Source organism: Staurois parvus, unplaced genomic scaffold, assembly GCF_062004578.1.
Source record: "Staurois parvus isolate SC_StPar_1 unplaced genomic scaffold, SC_StPar_1.0 ptg001193l, whole genome shotgun sequence".
NCBI lineage: Eukaryota > Metazoa > Chordata > Amphibia > Anura > Ranidae > Staurois > Staurois parvus.
The window spans coordinates 1180029-1200648 of record NW_028318989.1 but is presented as its reverse complement, the minus strand read 5'-3'; the positions used below and the strand labels follow the sequence as shown (position 1 = coordinate 1200648).

General features: G+C 44.0%; 1 protein-coding gene across 3 annotated transcripts in view; it reads right to left on the bottom strand.

The window, feature by feature from the left end:
- Positions 1-379: 379 nt before the first annotated feature.
- Positions 380-20620, bottom strand: part of DECR2 (2,4-dienoyl-CoA reductase 2) — a 41569-nt gene continuing 21328 nt past the window's right edge. For 2 of the 3 annotated variants that reach the window (XM_089659985.1, XM_089659986.1), the window contains exons 8-10: positions 20203-20307; positions 15631-15819; positions 380-2328 (exon numbers count right to left, since the gene is read on the bottom strand). In XM_089659985.1, coding sequence (XP_089516111.1) covers positions 2294-2328; positions 15631-15819; positions 20203-20307 — 329 coding nt within the window. In that variant the 3' untranslated portion in view covers positions 380-2293. Of the gene's footprint in view, positions 2329-15607; positions 15820-20202; positions 20308-20620 lie in introns of all 3 variants that reach the window. The other variant, XM_089659987.1, reaches the window with a different exon arrangement.

The following is a 20620-nucleotide window of genomic DNA, read 5'->3' as shown; positions in this document are numbered from 1 at the left end:
GTCTTAGGACAGTTATTGCAGAGTGTAAATACTTCTATCTGCTCTGTGAGGGACACCGCATTGTTTACACTACAACTCATTCATAAATTGTAGACATTTCACCACATTTATAATTTTTTTTTTCACTTACAGTACACCTTTTGAATTTAGAGGAAAATCTAACAATGTGGCAGTGACTGAACTTCTGGTCTTGTCTGGAGTGTATACAGCAGCTACCAGTCTATCTCTAGATCACTCATCCTGGGACTTGTAATGCTAGTAGGTAACAAAGTACTGCCAACCAAATGTGGCAAAAGCAATCAAATTCAATTTCCATGCCAAATTCGTTACAGAGATTACACATACCGGTCATCAAGAAATGGCACACATACAATAATCGTGAATGGAAAATATATTTTATTTATTAATAATTGTCCATATTCTATACATATTATTATTCCTGTCCCTCACACTAAAATGCAGAGTGTCAGCAGCAAAAGGGTGCAAACTTGTATTTCCCCCTTTATTAAATTTAAAAAAAAATGTTACAAACAAGACAGCACATACAGCAGTTCACAAAGATGATGAAATGTCTAGAGCAGCCTCTCTCAATCAGGGTGCCCTGGCACCCTGGGGTGCCTTGAGGTTTCTTCTGGGGTGCCTTGGCAAAATGTCTAAAGATTGAACAAAACTTGTATACAAGCCAGCGGGTGGAACAAGCCCGCCTTTTAGTTACACAAAGCCTCAGGTTTTCATTGAGCACCATTACAACCTTCTAGCCGCAGGAGTCCTGACAACCAATAACATCATCAGTTGCTAAGGAGGATGTAGGTTGCCTGCACAGAATCTTAGTTTGCCCCTCCCCTGCCCCTCTCCATCAGTGCTGGGGTCACATTAGCTCAGTGATGGAGAAAAACTGAGGAAGAGGAGAGACACTGGAATACTAGTCAGTACCAGTGTGCAGAAGTTTATTTGCTTTGGAAGAATAAATCACCTCTAATGTTGGGTGTCCTCCATGTGTGGATGTTGCTGCGTTATACAAAATGATTAGAATAGTTTTTCACATTTTAGAATGGGGTGCCTCAAGACTCTCCATAATTTTAAAGGGTGACTCCGGGACTGTCCATAATTTTAAAGGGTTCCTTGACTGAAAAAAGGTTGAGGAAACACTGATCTAGATGCACAACCATTTCTGTTTAGGGCAGCATAGGAGGGCACAGGCTGTCTCGGCACTGGCATATCAAGAGGAAAAACCAAAACGGGACAAGGCTTGCTAACACGTTGGACCTTACAACACCATTGGTCCATTAAGATGTGTTGCGTTAAGACAGCCCATCTATTTGATTAGGCTGCCTAATGCACCAAATGGACCAACAATTGAATCTGCTCTTTCCTGGGGAGCACCCTGCAATGCATGGCGATGTATTACACATTAGTAATATAGAGCGGAGTGCTGGGGCGCCAATAACAGTAACTGGCACCACTGTGTACAAACTCACGTAAGGTTCAATAATTGCAGCAAAGTGGTGTGAATGGGCCCAAAATCATTTCCTGGACAGATCTAAAAACATTCATCTAATGTTTATAGGCCACTTTTGTACCTTCCTATTCAATTATGTAAATCCATTTATGTTGCAAAAAAAAAAGTCTGGAGTCATACTTTTGAGATACTTGGTATTTCTGCAGTGTGTGCAGTATTCCGTGCCTTTGTTCCATCTTATGTTAGGTATAGCAGCCAATCAGATACCCCCCTTTTTGCTCTAAACTGCTTCTTTTTTTCATCATCTTTGCCCTGCTCTACTGAATTTGATTCACCCATGAAAACTGAGGTTTAGGAACATAATGGTGTTGCCATCAATGAGACTTTAGCTCTGGTTATGGAGCAGGTTGAATAAAGAAGGCATGCACCTTACTGGTGACTGTGGACCAACACTCATATCACCTCTTATGTTCATTTTCATATTCATTATCCTTGTACTGCTTTAGCAGCACATGAGGGTATATCACAATACCACAACTGCTAAATACCCATCTTTTTGAAGAAAAGTAATCCTGTTTGCACATTGTCCATCACCCAATGTCAGGACTGGGGGGGCAGCACAAAATTCTCCCCAGGAGGTGGCCGATGACAAGCACTGCCGTTGTTTCCCCTAAATTTTTTTCCCTTTTCTCCCAATGTTACAACTATACGATACATGGCCTGCATGTTCTCCAATTAAAAACACTCTGCACTAGTGGAGGGATTGAGCCGGAATGTGTCAAACCAGAAACTTAGTGTTGATCAGGCACTAATTATCCAATTCCCGCAGCAGCTTCATTTACTCGTCTTCGTCTGAGTGCTCCACACATCTGTGAAAGAGAACCACAAAGATATATCAGGAAGAGAATAGAAACCATTGAAAGAATCCCACCAACTGAGAAAAAGCATGCAAGGTAGGAGGTCAAACCTTTCCAGACTTTACTGGCTGCATGACTATTGCAAGTCAGTGACTCACTATAGTGAAGAAAATCGGCACAAGAGCCGTGAAGGCACATCTTTAAAAAGAAGTCAGCAATGTCAGCTCCTATAATTCCATCTTAACCACTTCCCGACCGGCCGTTGTATATAAACGGCCGGACGGTAGCACTGCAGGGTCGGGTGGCCGTCTATAAACGGCCTCCCCGCACCCTGCTTGTGCGCGCTCCCTGGGAGCGCGCAGCACCGCGATCCGGTGCCCGCTGTGTCCTCCGGACACAGTGAAACACCGATCGTCGGACGGGACCTCTGTATGAGGTCCCGATCATGTGATCACTGATTGGCCAATCAGTGATCACATGCAAAGTAGTAAGCAAGATGTCACTTCTGACATCATTGCTTACTATGTGTGAAATCTGTGAATGATCACAGAGGTCACATGGTACAAGGCTATTCACAAAAGCCTTGTACCATGTGACAAGCTGTGACCAATCACAGCTCACTCAGTTCTTCTCAATGAGTGCAAGAATGCGCACAGAGAGAAAGAGAAATGATTGCTTTTACATCCTATATGGGTGTAAAAGCAATCAGTGTAAAAAAAAAAAAAAAATCTTCATCACTCCTCACAAGTAGTACAGTGTCACCATGACAGTATGTAAAAAAAAAAAAAAAAAAAAAAAAAAAAATAATATAAAAAAATAAAATAAAAATGTAAAAAAAAATGTTTAAAAATTATAATTTTTGCTTATAAACTAATTTGGATTTTTTTTTTTTTATTAAAAAGATAACGGAATAAATTTTGGCTAAGATTTATGATGAAATATTATTTATTTGCAAAATTTTATAAAAAAAACACTTTTTTTTCAAAATTTTTGGACATTTCAATTACATAGCAAAAAAAATACAAATCCCAGCGGTGAATAACTACCACCAAAATAAAGCTTTATCTATCTCAAAAAAATGGTCAAAAATTCATTTGGATACAGTGTTGCATGACCGCGCAATTGTCATTCAAAGTGTGATTGCGCTAAAAGCTGAAAATTGCCCTGGTCAGGAAGGAGGTAAAAGTGTCCGGTCTGGAAGTGGTTAAAGACTTCAACAGCAATTCCGTGTATTGTGCTTGCTGGCCTCAACGCAGGGGCCCGGTATTGTGGTTGCTGGCCTCAACGCAGGGGCCCGGTATTGTGGTTGCTGGCCTCAACGCAGGGGCCCGGTATTGTGGTTGCTGGCCCCAACGCAGGGGCCCAGTATTGTGGTTACTGGCCCCAATGCAGGGGCCCAGTATTGTGGTTGCTGGCCCCAACGCAGGGGCCCAGTATTGCGGTTGCTGGCCTCAACGCAGGGGCCCAGTATTGCGGTTGCTGGCCCCAACGCAAGGGGCCCAGTATTGCGGTTGCTGGCCCCAACGCAAGGGGCCCAGTATTGCGGTTGCTGGCCCCAACGCAGGGGCCCAGTATTGTGGTTGCTGGCCCCAACGCAAGGGGCCCAGTTATGTGGTTGCTGGCCCCAACGCAGGGGCCCAGTATTGTGGTTGCTGGCCCCAACGCAGGGGCCCAGTATTGTGGTTGCTGGCCTCAACGCAGGGGCCCAGTATTGTGGTTGCTGGCCTCAACGCAGGGGCCCAGTATTGCGGTTGCTGGCCCCAACGCAGGGGCCCAGTATTGCGGTTGCTGGCCCCAACGCAGGGGCCCAGTATTGCGGTTGCTGGCCCCAACGCAGGGGCCCAGTATTGCGCTTGCTGGCCTCAACGCAGGGGCCCAGTATTGCGGTTGCTGGCCCCAACGCAGGGGCCCAGTATTGCGGTTGCTGGCCTCAACGCAGGGGCCCAGTATTGCGCTTGCTGGCCTCAACGCAGGGGCCCAGTATTGCGCTTGCTGGCCTCAACGCAGGGGTTATTTTTACAGTCACTGTCAACATTGCGGGGGGGGGGGGGGGAATGCTGGCACCAGATCTGGGGGTTATTATTTTGCAGTCACTTGCACAAATGTTGGTGGTTATTACAGACACTAGAACCAATGATGGGAGTTATTATTGTAGCAACTGACACGAATGCTACGGTGTTTTATTGTGGCCACTGACACCAATGCTAGGGGTTATTACTGTGGTGACTGACGAGTGTGCGTGTGTGTTTATTGCATCCATTGACACCAGTGCTATAAGTTATTATTGTGGCCAAGTTTTTGTATTTTTACTCTCAGCTTAGGCTCAGCATGTGTAAAAATATATTCTCCCTACACTTGTTTGCCACAATCAAAAAAAAAAAAAAAAGCACCTGCGCGGTGCTCTGCCCACTTCATTCATTCAGAGCTCTGTGAACGGAAGAACAACTACTGAGAGCCTTTGCGGCTGTCGGCTTGTAGTTCTCAGTGAACTATCAGGGTGCTGTTGAGCGCTCTAGGTAGTTCATTGAGGTTTCCTGTCATTGTGTAATTGTCTGCCCATACGAGGTATGAGCAAACCTTTTATACTGACAGTATGCAAGAGCCTTGCATTGCACCTGCAATCTGCTGATCATGGGTGCAATACTTTTACCTTCAAAAATATGTGCATTCATTTATTTCTTTTTACAAAAGGTGAACTTTATCCTTTAACAGTATTCTCACTGGAAAAAAACAAACTCAACTCAATAATTTGGTAATTTGGGTAGTCTAAGTCTTGTGTGATTGGACTGTGCTCATTTTTTAAACTTCAAATAAAAGGACTTTTCATATTTAAAACTAAACACTAAACTATAAATCGCACACAAACTTGGAGCAGTGGGGAAATAAAAAGAATAAACACAAATTGTGTGGTTATTACTAGTTAATCATCATTATACTAATATCCCACTCAGGATTTAAACACAGCATTAAAAACACAAATAAAAGAGGGATTTGCATGGCTGGAATTGTGCAATAAAACTGTAAATGACTCTCAGCTATGAAGGATGAAAATTGGTCACAGAAATATTCTGTTTATCTCCTTGCAGTGCTACTGCCTCTATTGGCCTTTGGTGGTGATATATCTACAGGACACAGTGGGGTTTATTTACTAAAGCTGGAGAGTCCAAAATCAGACTCCCTTCTGCATAGAAACCAATCAGCTTCTAGGTTTCATTGCCAAAGCTTCATTGAACAAGCTGAGGTTAGAAGCTGATTGGTTTCTATGCAGAAGGGAGTCTGATTTTGGACTCTCCAGCTTTAGTAAATAAACCCCAGTGGATCAGTTATGTACTAAAAAAAAAATCTCCTTTTCGCTCCCCCTGGTACTGTGGAGTATAGGAGAGTAAAAGGTGTGTAAGCATATAGATGAGTAAAATTCTTCATTGCCAGGATTGTAATATTCTCATTTATAATTATGACACCTGTGTGCAAGGGGTCAAAACGAGTAAATCGCGTGCAAATGACTGCGCTCAAATGAAAAATGTTCTGTTTTTGTTTTGCTGCTCTGTACTGAACTCTCTGTCTTACAGATCTTTACTCAGCTGTGTGCAATGTCCCATAGACAACAATGCATCTCATTTCAGATCAGTAAAAATCTGCATTTTTCACTCCTTTGTGTAACAGGCCTTAAAGCGGAGTTCCAAATGTTTTTGTGTTTATAAAAAGTCAACAGCTACAAAAGTGGTGTGACCCTCCTGCGCTCCAAATGTGTGTTTAAACAATTAAACAAAATAAATTTATGTATGAACCCCAAACAGCTGCTAGCATTAAATCATATACCAGTGATCAAGTGAATATAAACCATATAGAATGCTGCGCTACATTCAAACTAATTTAAGTGAATGTGGAATCCAATATCTCAAATCAAAATAGTGACAATAATAATAAAAATATATACGTGCTTACTGATATCAAAATTATCAAATAAAACACCCAAAATGATGAAAAACACAAACTTAAATCTATACGCATGTGCATGAGAAATACATATACATATAATTACATCACACGTGCAAAATGTGAAGTGAAATGATGACTAAATAATAAACGCAAACTCAAAGTCCAATATTGGAATGTTGAAGGTGAACAAAACTGTAAACAGTGTTTCCAATAATACTATAAAGTGACCACAGGTGAAACAAATCGTGCAGGTATCTGGGTGTAGATAGAGCTTATGAATCCAACCACCTTCTGGATTAGCCTCTCACCTCATCACTTCGACCCTTGCGGATCAAAGAGCAGTAATGGATCCCTCTCACAGATCCTCCAGGCACCAAAGCACTCCAAAAACGCTTTTCAGGATTTAATATTCCCACTCAAGCTCTTCTCCAGGTATAGGTGAAATATCAATCTCTCAGAACAAAACAGAGGAATCCTCCCATAGTGTAGTATATTTATTATACCATAGGAACATAAAATCTTTGGTAAAATTGAACTTACGTAGCAGCCAGTCCACATTAGACCCTCATGCTCTCAGATGAGGATATATCTATGTTTGTTGGGTGTACAGCTGAATACACAGGTGTACCAAGATGGCCGCCACGCCGGAAATACGTCACCGCGCTACGCCGACGCGTTACGTCACAATGTCACGTGACTTCATCAGGGCCCTGATGAAGTCACGTGACATTGTGACGTAACGCGGTGACGTATTTCCGGCGTGGCGGCCATCTTGGTACACCTGTGTATTCAGCTGTACACCCAACAAACATAGATATATCCTCATCTGAGAGCATGAGGGTCTAATGTGGACTGGCTGCTACGTAAGTTCAATTTTACCAAAGATTTTATGTTCCTATGGTATAATAAATATACTACACTATGGGAGGATTCCTCTGTTTTGTTCTGAGAGATTGATATTTCACCTATACCTGGAGAAGAGCTTGAGTGGGAATATTAAATCCTGAAAAGCGTTTTTGGAGTGCTTTGGTGCCTGGAGGATCTGTGAGAGGGATCCATTACTGCTCTTTGATCCGCAAGGGTCGAAGTGATGAGGTGAGAGGCTAATCCAGAAGGTGGTTGGATTCATAAGCTCTATCTACACCCAGATACCTGCACGATTTGTTTCACCTGTGGTCACTTTATAGTATTATTGGAAACACTGTTTACAGTTTTGTTCACCTTCAACATTCCAATATTGGACTTTGAGTTTGCGTTTATTATTTAGTCATCATTTCACTTCACATTTTGCACGTGTGATGTAATTATATGTATATGTATTTCTCATGCACATGCGTATAGATTTAAGTTTGTGTTTTTCATCATTTTGGGTGTTTTATTTGATAATTTTGATATCAGTAAGCACGTATATATTTTTATTATTATTGTCACTATTTTGATTTGAGATATTGGATTCCACATTCACTTAAATTAGTTTGAATGTAGCGCAGCATTCTATATGGTTTATATTCAACAGCTACAAAAACTGCAGCTGCTGACTTTTCATAAACACACACTTACCTGTCCCGGGGACCATCGGTGTGCTCACCCGCGCTGTCCCTTCGCTCTGGAATCTCAACTGTGGGCACCAGGCTGTGACAGTTTGCCGGTTCACATCCTGATTGGTCCGGTAGTTTTCTGGGACCTGTGAAGGTTCCCAGAAGACTGTGGTAGGAAGGAGGGGGGCCGAACTTCCGGCTCACTTTGCCACGGCGAGCTGAGCCAGAAGTGGGAGAGGGTACCTGTCAAAACCAGGTATCCGCTCCCCCCCCCCCAAAATGTGCCAAATATGGCAGTGGAGGGGAGAAGGAAGCAAACAAGCAGAGCTTCCACTTTTGGTGGAACTCCGCTTTAAGTATATTTAAACCTAACAAAACTGTAATAAATCGCCATTTACCCTTCCTTCCATATCCAGGCTGCATTCACTTTCTTTTCTCAAACCAAAGTACATTCTGCAACTACAGAGAATTAACTGTTTATCCTGCCAAACTTCCAGTGTCCTTGTAACTTCCCGTGCAGTGAATTGAAATCTCCATCAACCTTCCTTATCTTCTGTGAAAACACTTTCCCTTCCCTCTGTGTAGTGTGGTTGAGGAGATAGTAAAGGTTTCTGGTCCAATCAGGAAAACAGCCTAGGGTGACAACACTGCTCTTCCATAGATACGGTGCAGTGAGTGAGCATTGTCATTCATCACCCTCGGAAGTGTATTACTGGCAGGATCACCACATGAAAAAGAAATACTGCTTGTTGCAGAGGAGGACCCTTCCTCTCTGTGTAGAAGTATCGGTCCTTTTTGCAGATGCCCAACACCCCCCCTGCAGAATCAGAGCTAGCAGAGAGCTTCACCAATCAGCAGAGAGCATGAGCTTTGCCAATTGAGCGTAGGGAATGTCAGACCTCTGCACAGAAACCGCTGCTTTCGCATAGGGTCCTTATCTACAGCATGCTAGCAGGGGACAGACTCTTCCACTCAGGGTATGGCAAGTATACGGCTACATTAATATCAGCGATTAGGGCTGGTGCAAATTGTAGCTGCAGAAATCAGATTCCTGCCATGGCTCTGTTCACTAGAACGACAGGTCGCCAGCGGCTGCAGGTATTGGCTGTGGTTCAGAGAGCCGCGAGTAGCTGCGGCGACAGGCGACCTGTCATTATAGTGAATGGGGCCAGTGGCCGCACCTGGCCGCCGAGACAGGCAGAGGGAATCTCTGATTCTCTACAATTCACACCGGCCCTAATCCCTGGTGTGAATGTAGCCTAAGGCAGCCTTTTTCAACCAGGATGCCTTGAGGTTTCTTCAGGGGTGCCTTGGCAGAATGCCTAAATATTGCCCATAAATTGTATACAAGCCAACAGGTAGATCAGACCTGCGTTTTTAACCTTCTAGCTGCCTGCATCCTAATAACCAATGACATCATGGGCAATGACATCATGAGCAATGACATCATGAGCAGCACAGTGGCTAAATGGTTAGCACTGGCAGTACTAAAGTTGTTGGTTCGAATCCCAACCATGGCACCACCTGCCTGGAGTTTGCATGTTCTCCCTGTGACTGCGTGAGTTTCCTCCGGGTACTCCGGTTTCCTCCCACACACCAAAAGACATGCTGGTAGGTTATTGGCTCCTGTCTAAATTGGCCCTAGTATGTGTATGTATGAATGTGAGTTAGGGACTTTAGATTGTACGCCCCTTGAGGGTTAGGGACTGATGTGAATGTACAATATATATGTAAAGTGCTGCGTAAATTGATGGCACTATATAAGTACCTGAAATAATCTTTAGTCGATAAGGAGGATGTCAAGTGCCTGCACAGCATTATTGTTGCCCCTCCCTGTCAGAACTGGGGTCACATTAGCTGAGTGAGGGAGAGGAACTGAAGAAGTGAAACATTGGAACCAGTGTGGAAAAGGTGTATTTACTTTGAAAGAATAAAGGATAATAAAATATAGTAAGCACTCATCTACAATGTGAAGCAGCTGAACATTAAAGGAAAACACATAAAAAGTCCCAAAATAGATAAATAAAAGAAATGCAGCGCTCTTAAAAATTGATGAATATAGTGATAAACACAGTCCGGTGAGAACAGTGCTCCTTGATTCCCAGTGCAAATGGTAGAAATTCACACTAACCAGAACGCGCATGGTTCAAAAATATGTTTTGTCTCCAATTGTGAATCCAATCGATTAAGAGGACTGGTTTAAACTATGCTTCCAGGTTCTCTGTATGCATTGGAACAATGTTATTAACAATTTGCTATTTCTCACATGCGTTCACATTATATTAGCCTTGACCACCATTAGGCCTGTCTGTATTCATTGGGCCAGTGTCTATTGCACTACGTTTTCTCCATTTATCACTTTCATGCTATTTTGGTATATGCGTTTATTTCTGTATTCTGCATTTACGGTTTTAATTGTTACACATGGGTTTTGATTTTCCCAGATTAACTCCCATGCGTTATTTTAGAGATCTATTATGATGCCATTTTACCATGTTTCTTTTAGCCCTACACATAGGAACAATCCCTATGTATGCAGCTTAATACTATAACTGACTAGGATTTTAACCATTAACTCCGCTTCAACCCTTTGGGGCTTAGGGAGTTAATGGTCTCATTTTCTTTATACCAGCATTCTTACCAGGTTTTTGTTCAACCTTTGATCTGGCCATTTTACACTATTTGTGCAAATTGTTTATATTCCCCTCTCTTGTGCACCTTGTTGTATGTGATGCCCCTTGATGGGTTTTCAGCACAGCATCAATCAATTTTCTAACACCTTTTAGCACTAACGTTGTTTAACACCAGGGATCTCATCCCTGTAAGTGCTGGATGAATTGTATTATATGCACACAGGAAACGGCACCCGCGCATGCGCTCTTGCGCAATACGGACGCCTGGGCTCCACTCGCATGGAGCCGTTCCTCAGTGATCCATGTTTACTTCTGGCCCATGGTAAAATGGCACCCGCGCATGCGCACTGGGTTATTGCGGACGCCCGGACTCCAGCAAGATGGCGCCGTACCAGTGCGCATGCGCGAAATACGGTATTTAGGCACGAGTAGATGGTCACGGCAGTCCTATGTTCCACCTCTGAAGAAGTGCGTGCGCACGAAACGCGTCAGGTGGAACCCAGGACGCCGTTGATACTAAGCCGTCGGTGCCACGAGGATGCCCGGCGGCCATCTTTACTTCTTAAAGGGTCAGTGTGTTTGTTCATACTTGGCTATGTGATACTCATTATGCACCGGTGCTTTCTGGAATAAAAGTTTTACCTACTACACTATGAGTGCTTCCCTATGTCTCCTGTGAGGAGCTTCTTCCATCCTTGCAGCCCTGGTGATCCCCGTGTCAGCTCCTTTGGAGGCTTATCCAGATTGATACTGCTCTGACCTGCTGGACCACTTTCTTACCACATGAGGGCGTAGGATCTCCACCTTTCCCAGCTGTTTCCCTGACCAGACCTGAGAGGAGAGGGGATCTTCAGGATATATATATACACATGCGTATTACCCATGCGCGTTCTGGTTAGTGTGAATTTCTACCATTTGCACTGGGAATCAAGGAGCACTGTTCTCACCGGACTGTGTTTATCCCTATATTCATCAACTTTGAAAGAATAAATCCCCTCCACACGGATGTCCTACACGTGTGGATGTTGCTTTGTTATATAAAACTATTAGTTTTGTTTTTTACATTTTAGAATGGTGTGCCTTGAGAGTGTACATACTTTTAAAGGGTGCCTTGACTGACAGAATGTTGAGAAACACCGGTCTACGGCTTTGCACACCTTTTGTTTTGATACGCCTGAAATGTATGTAATTGACATAATCCGAAAGTTCATTTGGGCTTGCAGCAGATAAATTAGTATAACTTCTGCTTTGTTACAATAAAAAGTGCTGGTATTATAGAAGGTTAATAGTGTTGGAAGAAGGAACCATGATAAAGCAGCCCTCAACCTACATAGTTAATTATCGGAACGCACGGTCATTAGCAAATTCTGCAGTGTCCAGAATCCTTTTCGGAAACTGCTGAGAAGTATCTGTATACAACTGAAGAGTGCACAATTAATGGACAGTCCAATTAACAACTATATAGCAGGGAAAGCTCAAATAATAGAAGAATCAATTGTATCTGTTTTTTTGGTATCTAACAGCTGAACTGCTGCCAAACTAGTAACCGAGCCATAACATGATGACCACCCACCATAACCCATCAAGGCATGGACTCCACTAGACCTTTTGAAGGTATGTTGTGGCATCTGGCACTAAGCCGTCAGTAGCAGATCCTTTAATTCCTATAAGTTGCAAGGTGGGCTTGTTTTTCCAACACATACCACAGATGCTCGATTGTATTGAGATCTGGAGAATCTGGAGGCCAAGACAACACCACTATCTCGTCGTTGGGTTCCTCAAACCATTCTTGAATTCATCAGACTGGGCCACCTTCTTTCATTGCTCTGTGATTCAGATCTTATGCTCACGTGCCCATTGTAGGTGCTTTTGGCTGTAGACATGGGTCAGCGTGGACAACCTAACTGGTCTGCAGCTACACAGCCCCATACACAACAAACTGTGTGTTCTGACACCTTTCTATCAGAGCCGACATTAGCTAATTCAGCAGTTTGAGCTAAAAAAATCTCTTCTATATGATTGGGCTACACAGGCCAGCCTTCACTCCCCACGTTAATCAATGAGCCTTGGCTGCCCATGACTCTGTTGCTGGTTTGCCACTTTTCCTTCCTTGGACCACTTTTGGTAGGTCCTGACCACTGTAGACCAGGAACATCCCATAAGAGTTGCAATTATGGAGTTGCTCTGACCCAGTTGTCTAGCTCAGCCTGTCTCAACCAGGGTGCCTTTAGGTTTCTTCAGGGGTGCCTTGGCAAAATGTCTAAAAATTGCCCAAAACTTGTATACAAGCCAGTGGGTGGAACAAGCCTGCCTTTTAGTTACACAAAGTCACAGGTTTCCATTATGACCTTCTAGCCGCCGGTGTCCTGACAACCAATGACATCAGTTGATAAGGAGGATGTCAGCTGCCTGCACAGCATCCTCATTTGCCCCTCCCCCGCCCCCTTTCCATCAGTGCTGGGGTCACATTTAGCTCAGTGATGGAGAAAAACTAAGGGAGAGGAGAAACAGTGGAATACTAGTGGATGTTGCTGCATTATATACAACTATTAGAATAGTTTTTCACATTTTAGAATGGGGTGCCTCGGGACTCTCCATAATTTTAAAGGGAGTCTCAAGACTGAAAAAAGGTTGAGAAACACTGGTGTAGGAAGTTTGGAGATCCCTGTGATAGACCAACACAAAGTGGCACATAATTGTGAAGTGGAAGGAAAATGATAAATGGGTTTCAAAATTTTTTAGAAATAAATATGTGAAAAGTGTGGCGTGCATTTGTATTTCGCCCCCCGGAGTCAATACTTTGTAGGACCACTTTTCTCTGCAATTACAGCTGCAAGTCTTTTTGGGGATGTCTCTCCCAGCCTTGCACATCTAGAGAGGGACATTTCTGTCAGTGGGAGTAAACAATGCATCTTTGGTATTAGGGGGAGGAATAGTGCCCCATTTCTGGTGTCAGTGGGAGGAATAGTGTCCTATTGTTGGTGTTAGTGAGAGGAATAGTGCCCCATTGATGATGTCATTAGCAGGAATTATGTCCCAATGTTGGTGTCAGTGGGAGGAATAGTGCCCTGTTGTTGGTATCAGTGGAGGAAATAGTACCCCATTGCTGATGTCATTAGCAGGAATTATATCCCATTGTTGGTGTCAGTGGGAGAAATAGTGTCTTGCATCAGTGGGAGGAAAAGTGCCTCAAGGGCCAGATAAAGGCAAGCAAAGGGCTGCAGTTTGTAGACCACAGGTCTATCACATAAAATCCCAATAAAATACATTTACATTTTTGGTTGTAACATGAAAAAATGTGGAAAATGTCAAGGGGTATGAATACTTTTTCAAGGCACTGTACACTGCAATGTGCACATTGAGCACAGGTAAATGCATTTGCAGTGCATTTTAACATGTACTTTTCTCCTCACTTCCTGGAAGATGTAAAGGTCTCCAGCACAGCATAGGAGCCGAGCCAACATTTGTGCCAGCTTGCTGTTTACTTTGAGTGTTGCACGCACTGACATGAGCTAACCAAGCGTTGCCTTGAAAAAAAAGAAAAAAAAAAAAAAAAAGTAGTGCTTGCTCTTTTTTTTTCTCCAGCACAAATCAACACCGTACCAGTGTGAATTGCCCCCATTCAAATACCTTAGTTTTCACAAGTTTTTATTTTGGCATACATTGAAAAGTATGTGCCAATGCCTCTGGTTTAAACGGACCCTATGTCATCAGCTTGCTGCAGGCAGGAGGAAGCATTTCCTCAGTCCCCTCTCCATCAGTAATCAGACTGCAATATTGTAACTTCACAGAATGTCACAAGATGAGAAGCTGCACCGTAGGTGGATGTATCAGATATTTGTGAATCGGTATTTACAAGATTCTGTCATCTCTAAAAAGCAACTCAGTCCAGGAAGTAGGTGTTGGTCCTGGATCATGCCTGGACAAAGATGGCACCCTCCTTAGAAAGAGAAAGGTCAGTATTGTTTTTGAGAGTACTGTGATCTCTTTCAGGAGGTAAAAAATACTTTTTAATTGTTACCGTTAGGCTACGCTCACACTCTGTACATGTCGGGAACACGCTTTCCCAACATGCATAAATACACGCTGGCTTTTAGCAAATGGGAGTTGGGACCATTCATTTCTAATAGCACCCCCATATATCTGCCAACGCGCAAAATGCAAGGTAAGGTTTTGCAAAAAGGTCAGGGACTTCTCTTGTGCATTTTCAGTGCATAGGGCAACCCAGTGAAATGAATGGCCTTGCCAATGCTCATGCTTCGTCACACAAACTATGGTATGAACACAAGCCTTACAAATGACTTCTCATGAATGCCCTTAACATGATATCTGATGCTAGCTCCACTTTAGGGTGACCTCTGCTTTTTTTTTTTTTCGTTTCAGTTGACAGGTTTGCTAAAAAGCTTGCCCAAAGAACTTTACCTGTTCTAAATTGCAGCCAATTAGATAATCCCTTGCATTCTCCAATGTCATACAAAAAACAAGAAATGGAGACTTTGATATTCTGCCAAAAGAAAAGCCTTTGCATTCCAATGTCAGCACTTTTGCTGGTCCGCCTAAATGGCCTAGTTCTTGCCAAACAGTTGTGTGAACACCGTTACTGTTCTATCCAATGGAACCTGCCTACAACATACAGTACTGAAAATGAATGAGCACTGCAAGCAGGGCGTATTTACCACAAGGCAAACAAGGCATTTGCCTAGGGCAGCATTTTTTTTGGGGGGGCAGCACTGCCCCTTGGAAGAAGGGACATATGCAGCATGGGGACCAGGTGGGATCCGAGAGAGGCTGCGGGGTGTTTGATGGTGTATGCAGAGCCCAACTGTTCTTGGGGATGTCCAGAGTTGTGTAGGTGAGTGTCTCTGTCGACATGGGGTGGGGATGTTAGTGGAAGGCTCTCTCGGGTGGGGATGGGGCACGGGTGTTGTTGGTCACTGGGGGGGGTGTTTGGGGGTCTGGCGTTGGTCAGTGTCAAGCTCTCTCTCTGCCGTGAAGGGGGGGGGCGTCTAGGGCAGCACAAAACCTAAATACCCCACTGACTGCAAGCTTTACTCATGCATTCTTCCTTTCTATACATCCATGGATACTGTATGTTAGTGATACAGAGCTCCTGATCAGCTGGCACTGGGACTCCTGTCCTGCCCATTTGCCTCCCTAGCTGCATGCTACAAGTAACATCACCTAAAGGTGAGAAGGAGTGGTACCCAGCGTTGCTTGTAGGTAATTAGGCGAGGTCATCCACGATCCACCATCCATTACAAGGGTTGTCCCAGTTACATAGGATGCCAAAGGGCTGGCCAGAAAGAGGGCTCCATGTGCAATCTCCGTTTTATTGCCTGGTCGTTGCAGAGGAATATTATTCCATACACCGGCTGCTTCTGCGGCTGCTCCACCTACAATAAAATGCAAGAAGTACCTTGAAGTGTCAAATATATCAATGTGTGAACCAAATGCACAAAAATGGAAACTGCTCCAAATATAAGAGTTCATGGACATGGACTAAAATAGGCAGAAACCTCCAGGTACAAGAAATGGCCACTGCCCCAGTCTATAACTGGCCTTCACAGCAAGGAGCACACGGAAGGGCGACGCATGTCAAACAGTAGGCTTTAAAAACAGGGGTTTAGTTAGCACACATTTGCAAATACATGCAGCTGCTGAGCCTCATCATGGCACCCCGATTTTGTAAATGAGTGCCAACTAAACCTCTGTTTTTAATGCATACTGTTTGCAAGCTGGTTGGTAAACTGAGCTGGGAATTTTTCTCTTTTATTGTTTGACATGCGTTGCCCTTTCATGTGCTCCTTGCTGTGAAGGTCAGTTATAGACTGGGGCAGTGGCCATTTCTTGTACTGTTGAATTGCTGGTGAGGGGGCCCACTGGACACCTTGGCTGCCATTGTGCTATATGCCGGGAAGGGGCGGACTGACAACTCATGGGGCTCTCGGGCAATAGGGGATCATGGAGCCCTTGTGTCCTCGCCCACACTCAAACCACACCCAAAAAAGCCTATGAAAGGTACCAGGGGCATCTCATGGGGCCCCCTACTGACCCCGGGCCCTCGGGCAGTGCTCGAATGGTCAGTCTGCCCCTGATGCTGGGTGTCCAGTGCGCTCCAGTACTTTTATGGAGGGGTGGGCTCTCTCAGGTTCACCTGCCCTCAGTCTATCCATTAAATACATGTGCCTATGGGGGCTCTCAAAATTTGTAGTTAGGAACTGCAGAATATCGTGGTGCCGTGAAGAGGCTCTGCAGCTTACGTATGTATTTGAAATTGTGTGCTAACTAAACCCATTTTTAACGCATACTGTTAGAGGGGCTAATTTGGTTTGTTTGCAGGCTGGTTGATAAGTGGAGGTGGTAATTATTCTCTTTTATCGTTTAAGAAATCTCCAGGTGTTTTATGGCTCCCCGGGAGCTGCAAGTGCTATGTACAGCCTGCAGTACAAGTGAATGGCTGCACGCAGCCTTACTCTTGGAAATGCGAATGCTTCTTTGCACTGGCATTTATCCATACGTGTGCGTCTGGCAGTTTTTCCAAAAGTTTTTGGGAAACCTGTCAGACACATTTGTGCAGGCAAATGCCAATGCAAAAAAGCATCAGGATTGCTTATATCAGTAAATGTCACTGAATGAAATGGATTCATTTAGTATGTATTGTGGTGATTAGCTATGATTGGCCACAGCTAATCACATGGTACAGATGAGCTGTGATTGGGCCTGTTTGTACCATGTGATCACTTTGAAAAATCACTGCTAGCAACACAATTGTACACAATGAATAGCATGAATCGAGCCATTCATGGTTTAGAATTGTACTATGATCTCCTGTGATTGGCCACAGCAATCACGTGTTACTGGCAGCAGGCTGGCACTGCGATCTGTCATCGGCTGTGTCCAGTGGAAGGCACATTTCAGGAGGATGTCATATGACGTCCACCCAGAACAAGGAAAATCACACCCGGCCGTCATTTTGCAATAGGCCAGGTGGGAAGGTATTAAAATAAAAAATGTTTTGCTTTTAGAATTACTTATAAATCAATGCGGTCTATTTTCATATATGAAAAAAATTATAATTTTTAATAAGATAAGGAATGCCAAGTTAAGTTAAACATGTCACAATTGTGGGAAATGAGGGTTAACATGATAAAAGTAAACTATTATTAGATGACCTGCAGCAAATTTCACAATTCCAGATAATCAGTAAATTCAAAAATACAGTATATGGCCGAACATTCGTGAACACCTGACCATCACACCAATATGAGCTTGCTGGAAATCCTATTCCAAAACCAAATGACTGAGTTCAGGTGATTCTAGTGAAGGGCAATGTTAATGCTACAGTGTACAAAAGACAATTATGTGCTCCAAATATTTTGGTAACAGTGGGAGGAAAGGCCGTTCCTGTTCCAGTACGATTGTGCCCCCGTGTACAAAGCCAGCTCCAAAAATACAAGGCTTGATGAGTTTGGTAGGTGGCCTGCACAAAGCCCTGACCCCAACTCTACTTTTGGGATTAATTAGAACACTGATTGCGAGTCAGCTCATCCAACACCAGTACTGGACCTCACAAATGTCTTTGTTGGCTGTATGGGCACAATTTCTCATAGACACGCTCCAAAATCTTCTGGGAAGCCTTCCCAGAAGAATTGAGGTCGTTATGGCAGAAAAGTGACGGGGAAGGGGAGGGGGGGACTCCATATAAAATGTATCCAAACCCAAGAACAAAAATGTAATATATTGCAGCTTACCTGTCTAAATAAGGCTGCTGCATTAGTTTTCTTTTTTTATTCTGCAATTACAAAATGCTTAATCTTGTCAGAAATCTTCTGTCGTTGACATTTTCTGTGTACTGTACTCAAACAATGTTATCAGCCTTCATAACGATTAGTATGTGAACCAGACCTCCCAACTTTGGAACTTGAGAACGAGGGACACTTGAGGGTGGAGTTAAACTGTGGTGAGCTCTGTGCACCTAACAAAAAAAAAATGGGTGTGGCCAAACTTAAGGGGCATCGTTAAACAAAACCCAACCTTCCTTCTACCTACAAAATATACTTTGATTTCTGTACCACAAGAATCTCAGACACATAAACCTCAGGACAATCTTTAAAAGAAAAAAAAAAAAAAGAAAAAAGCTTCCATTATTGGTTTTGCTTACACTGAAAATAGACAAAGCTGATACTTTGTTTGAGCAGAACTTCAAAAGAACTTCATTAAATTAGTCAGGAACTGCACAGCAACCAGGAACTGTAGAGATAATTAACACTTACTGTAGATGAGAAGTATGTAATGTACAATATAGGGTATATAGTGCAGGAGTATGCAAGGCAGAGTGCAGGGGTCAGGGGTGTGCCCTTTAAGGGTTTCAGAAGCCGGGAGGTGGGGCGGGGTTTTAAGGTCATGTGACCGCTGTGATTCGCCGTCACATGATTGGGGAAGGTCCCGATCGAAAGAGGAGATCGGGACCCTTCCGTGAGTACTGGACACGTGTGCTGGGAGTGCGCTCTCAGCACATATGTTTTTGTTAATTGCATGCAAATGTGCGGCCGCTCGGCATCAAGGCCCAGACACCGGGAGGCCGTACATTTGCGTGCGGCCGGCGTGAAGAGGTTAAAGATCAGAAGTATGTAATGCTGCAGTCAGGTTTAGGAATACATAATGCAGAGTGCAGGGGTCCAGGCTGTGTAATACACATAGTGCAGGGGTCTGGAGTATGTAATGCACAGAGTGTAGAAGTCAGTAATACGTATTGCACAGAATGCACAGGGACAGGAATAATACACAGTAGGATGAGGAGAACAAAATGAAAAAAGTGCAAAAGTGTGTGACGTTCCGTGTAATGGTCAGGAAACTGAAAAATCCCCCCTCAGGCAATGCGGTGCAGCCAAAATGACCTTTTCAGCTAAAATGCGCACTCTCTCTCCCCCATAAAAAAAAAAATCCAGCTCCAATCTGCACACTCACCTCTTCCAGCACAAATCCTCTCCTCCCATCTAGCATAGATCTTCTCCATCCCAATCAATCTTCCAAGCACAATTTCTCCACCCAAATCCTCTTCCACCCCTCCAAATTCCCCATCTCCTTCTAGTAAAAATCCCATTACTTCCTAAATCCCCCAACACGATCCCTTCCCCCAATCTGCCCTCCACTCCTATTTCCCCTCCCAGCAAAAACCCTCCCCCCACTCCAAATTTCCTCTTGCATGCACCAATCCTCTCCCCCTTTCAGAACAAATACCCTCCTCACCAAATCCCCCCCCAGACAGAGAACGCAGGCATGGTCATTGGGTGTAGCATGTGGGAGCATGCATTCCATTGAGAATACCCCCACTGAATGAATCCAGCTGCCAGAACTTGTTCCAGAACTCCAGCACTGATCTGTGGGACTGACTTGAAAATTTGGGACAGTCCTACAGAATCTGGGACGGTTGGGAGGTATGTGTGAACTACAAGAAATCTACAACCTATGCAATGGAGATGAGGAGAGGTGTCTGTATTCCTACTACAATCCTAGCCTATGGTGACAATGCTGCTCCTCCATACAGTACAGTGAGGGAGCAGTCATCCTAGGATAGAATGCGTGTTATTAAATGCTGTCACCCTATCTAAGGACTGCCGTGCTGCTCCATACAGTGTATATAGGCAGCTCAGTCCCAATTTCCCAGGTTTGTGTTTTATAATAAAGCAGATCAGCACCTAAAAATATTAAGGGAACAAAATACACACTTAGAAACATTTAATGTACAGTGAAAGCACCCCGTACGGTACACTTACCCAATCTGCGCATTCCCTCCGTGCCAACAATAGGGCCGGGTGCCAAGCTGTTCACTCGCACTTTACTAGGACCCCACTCCACTGCCAAGTGCTTTGTCATGGCATCTAAGGTAGAGAGACCGAGAGTCAGAAAATGCTGAACCTGCTGGGACTTTACAACAGCTGGGCCATGTATGGCCACCCTAAGCTTTGTGGTGATCCACTAGGAGGAGGATTTGGATGGCAATTTGACAGGTACCCACTCTGACTTCTGCTGTGATCACCTAAGCGATCGGAAGCAGAAGTTGCCCCCCCGTAGTCTTCTAGGACACGCGACAGGTGCCAGAACACTACGGGGCCATTCACAAAGTGCATCGCTACTTGCTCACCCGGCCGCGACAGCTTGTGGCTTCACACTGCTCACACTGAAGATGCCGGT